The sequence below is a fragment of the Myotis davidii genome, unplaced genomic scaffold (assembly GCF_000327345.1).
Source record: "Myotis davidii unplaced genomic scaffold, ASM32734v1 scaffold960, whole genome shotgun sequence".
Taxonomy (NCBI): domain Eukaryota; kingdom Metazoa; phylum Chordata; class Mammalia; order Chiroptera; family Vespertilionidae; genus Myotis; species Myotis davidii.
The window spans coordinates 2,837,016-2,839,596 of NW_006293003.1; the positions used below are offsets into that span (position 1 = coordinate 2,837,016).

Genomic DNA, 2,581 nt, shown 5'->3' on the forward strand with positions numbered 1-2,581 from the left:
CTCCTGCAGCCGCTCGCGCAGTTTGCCCACCTGCAGCGGAGAGAGGGGGTCGGGGGCACGGGTAAGGGCAGAGGCACGGGTAAGGGCAGGGCAGGGTCCAGGGCAGGGGCAGGGCTGAGGAGCCAGCCAGGCCCGTGGAAAACCTCCCCACATACCTTTGTGCCTACCATCCCTGAGACCCTCCCCGTCCCCACACTCCAATTCCCCCGCAGCCACGCCCTTGGTCTGACCCTCATCAGCCCCACCCAGACTCCTTCCTGCTCTTTCCGGAGCTGTTCCCTAGAGGTGGGAAACAGCTGCAGACGCTGGAGAGGACCGAGAACCTCCTTCCATTCAGAGGTTTACAAGGAAGGACCATTTAGCGGTCATGAACCTTGCCCAGCTGGCAGACATCCTCTCTCTCACTAACGCTGAACAAATCTTAAACCAGAAAGAAATCTGCAGGGCCCATGACTGGGCCTGAGCTAGAGAAGACAGGCAGGTGGAGGTAGAGAGGGGAGAGGGAGGGGGAGGGGGAGGAGGAAGAGGAGGAGAGGCTCTCTTTTGCCACAAGGCATCTGAGGCCTAGAGACGCTCTGCTGACCTGCCTGGGCGAGGGGCTGCCAAGGGGCAGAACCTGGCTTCACCCCAGGCCCCTGGCCCAGAGCTGGTGTCCCCCACATGCCAGGCCACCAACCCCGCCTGCATGTATTTGTGGGATCAGCACACAATTAGAAACATTACTTGTAAAACGTGCCCAGGGCGCGTTCTCCTAATACACTCCAAAGGCTCTATCTGGCCTTTTCAGGTCAAATCCCGCAGGAACCCTCCACGGTCCCTCTGTTTTCTAGATAACACGGCCTCCCCAGCACCGGAACAGTGGTCTCCCGGATCCGCTGCCTCCAGGGAAAGGCAGCCGCGCCCCCAGACCACGCTGCCTGGCGCACACCGGTCCCTGAAACTCAGCGCAGGTGAGGAGCCAGGATGTCAGCTGACTTACAACGAGCAGCAGGGAAAGAAGCTCATACAGCCAACCAGGCAAAGAGAGGTCACCATCCCTCACGTCACAGTCAGGATCACAGAGACGAGGGAGGGCCAGCCCGGCCCACCTCGCCCGAGGGCTGGAATCGGCCTTTCCCGAGGAACGGAGAGCCAGGCTGCAGGGCTTCACTGAACACGATTTCTCAGGGAGGAACCCGGAGCTCCCGGCAGCCTCCTCTCTAGGAGGCAACATGGTCCTGGTCTTGGAGTTGAGGTTGCCAGTGATTTGGAGTGAGAAGGAGGGGATTGCGCTGCACCCCGAATCGGCACCGATCTGTGGATTTCCCTCGGCCAATGACGGAACCTGGGACGGTTCCCATAACGTGTCACTCAGCAGGGCTGTGCAAACACCAGGCTAACTGTTGTGGTGAAGGTATTTCTTAGGCTGACTGACATCTAAGTCAGCAGACCATGAGAAAGGGGATCGCCCTGGGGGGGGGGGGGGAAAGGGGGGGGGGGGGGCAGCGCCCAGTCAGGTGAAGGTCTAAGAGGAAAGACTGAAGCCCCAGGGAGGCGGCATCAACCTCCTGCAGCCCCTGGACTCAGGGTGGCAAGGGCAGCTCCCGTTGGAATCTCCAGCTGCCGGCCCTGCACGTTCCAGACGTGTCCGCCTCCACAGGCGCGAGACAACCTCCGAAAAATCCCTCTCCCTCCCCGCTCCCCGCCCCGTGCATGTATGTGTGTGTACGTGTGTTTATATGTAAAATCTCGTGCTGGTTCTGTTTCTCTCTGAAGAACCCTGAGTGTCCAACCTCCCTCCGCTTCCCGGTCGTCTCCTGGGAAACAGGGCGGCCACAGCGGCCGTGAGGACTGCTGGGAGGGGGAAGCGTGGGCACAGGTGGGAAGGAGGCAGATGCGGACAGGGTGGCAGCGGTGTGTGCAGGGCAGCCTGGGAGAGGCTGGGCGGCCAGCGGGGGTGGGCCAGGTGGCCTGGGTGAGCAGGTGAGGGGAGTCCCGGGCAGGGAAGGTGGCCCGGGTGAGCAGGTGAGGGGAGTCCCGGGCAGAGAGAGTTAGGTAGCTGGTCCGAGGTCACAGGAAGGGGGGAGGGGGGTGCTGGGATTCGCACCCAGGCGGTGTCTAGACCTCCACTGATGCTAGCCTTAGATGGGTGGAGTGCCCACCCCACCCAGCCCGGAACACGCCCTCCAGACACACCCCGGGGGCAGCACTGTCCCCGGAATTCACAGCCGCCCCTCGCTGCATGGAGGCGCCTGCCCACCTTGCTCTTCTCCTGCTGGAACTCGATCTGAATGCTGGTCAGCTTGGCCCGCAGCTCCTCATTGGCCACCTGCACCGCGTCCGCCTCCATCTCGGGCTTGTCGCCCTTGCTCCGGCCCTTCTTAGACATGCTTCCTCCCAGGGAGACGCTGAGAGTCCACGCTCACGCCCACCAGCCCGCAGGCGGGCCCACCAGTCGCGCAGGACTCAGCTCGCCCTCCGTGGAAACCACCATCACTTGGGACCCTGGGGAGCAGGAAAGCCGGGTTAGAAGAGCGAAAGCCGGGCCTGGGCCACGCACACGCAAATGCAGCAGGTTTGCGGAGGCCGCCTCCTGGGCCAG

The 2,581-nt window shown here is 62.7% G+C and overlaps 1 protein-coding gene across 1 annotated transcript in view; it reads right to left on the reverse strand.

Moving 5' to 3' along the window:
- The window catches only part of JAKMIP1 (janus kinase and microtubule interacting protein 1), a 34,322-nt gene that overhangs the window by 18,975 nt on the left and 12,766 nt on the right, over positions 1-2,581 (reverse strand). Inside the window, exon 2 of the mRNA XM_015565789.1 lies at positions 2,240-2,484. Within this exon, the coding sequence (XP_015421275.1) occupies positions 2,240-2,368 (129 nt within the window). The 5' untranslated portion in view covers positions 2,369-2,484. The remainder of the gene's footprint in view (positions 1-2,239; positions 2,485-2,581) is intronic.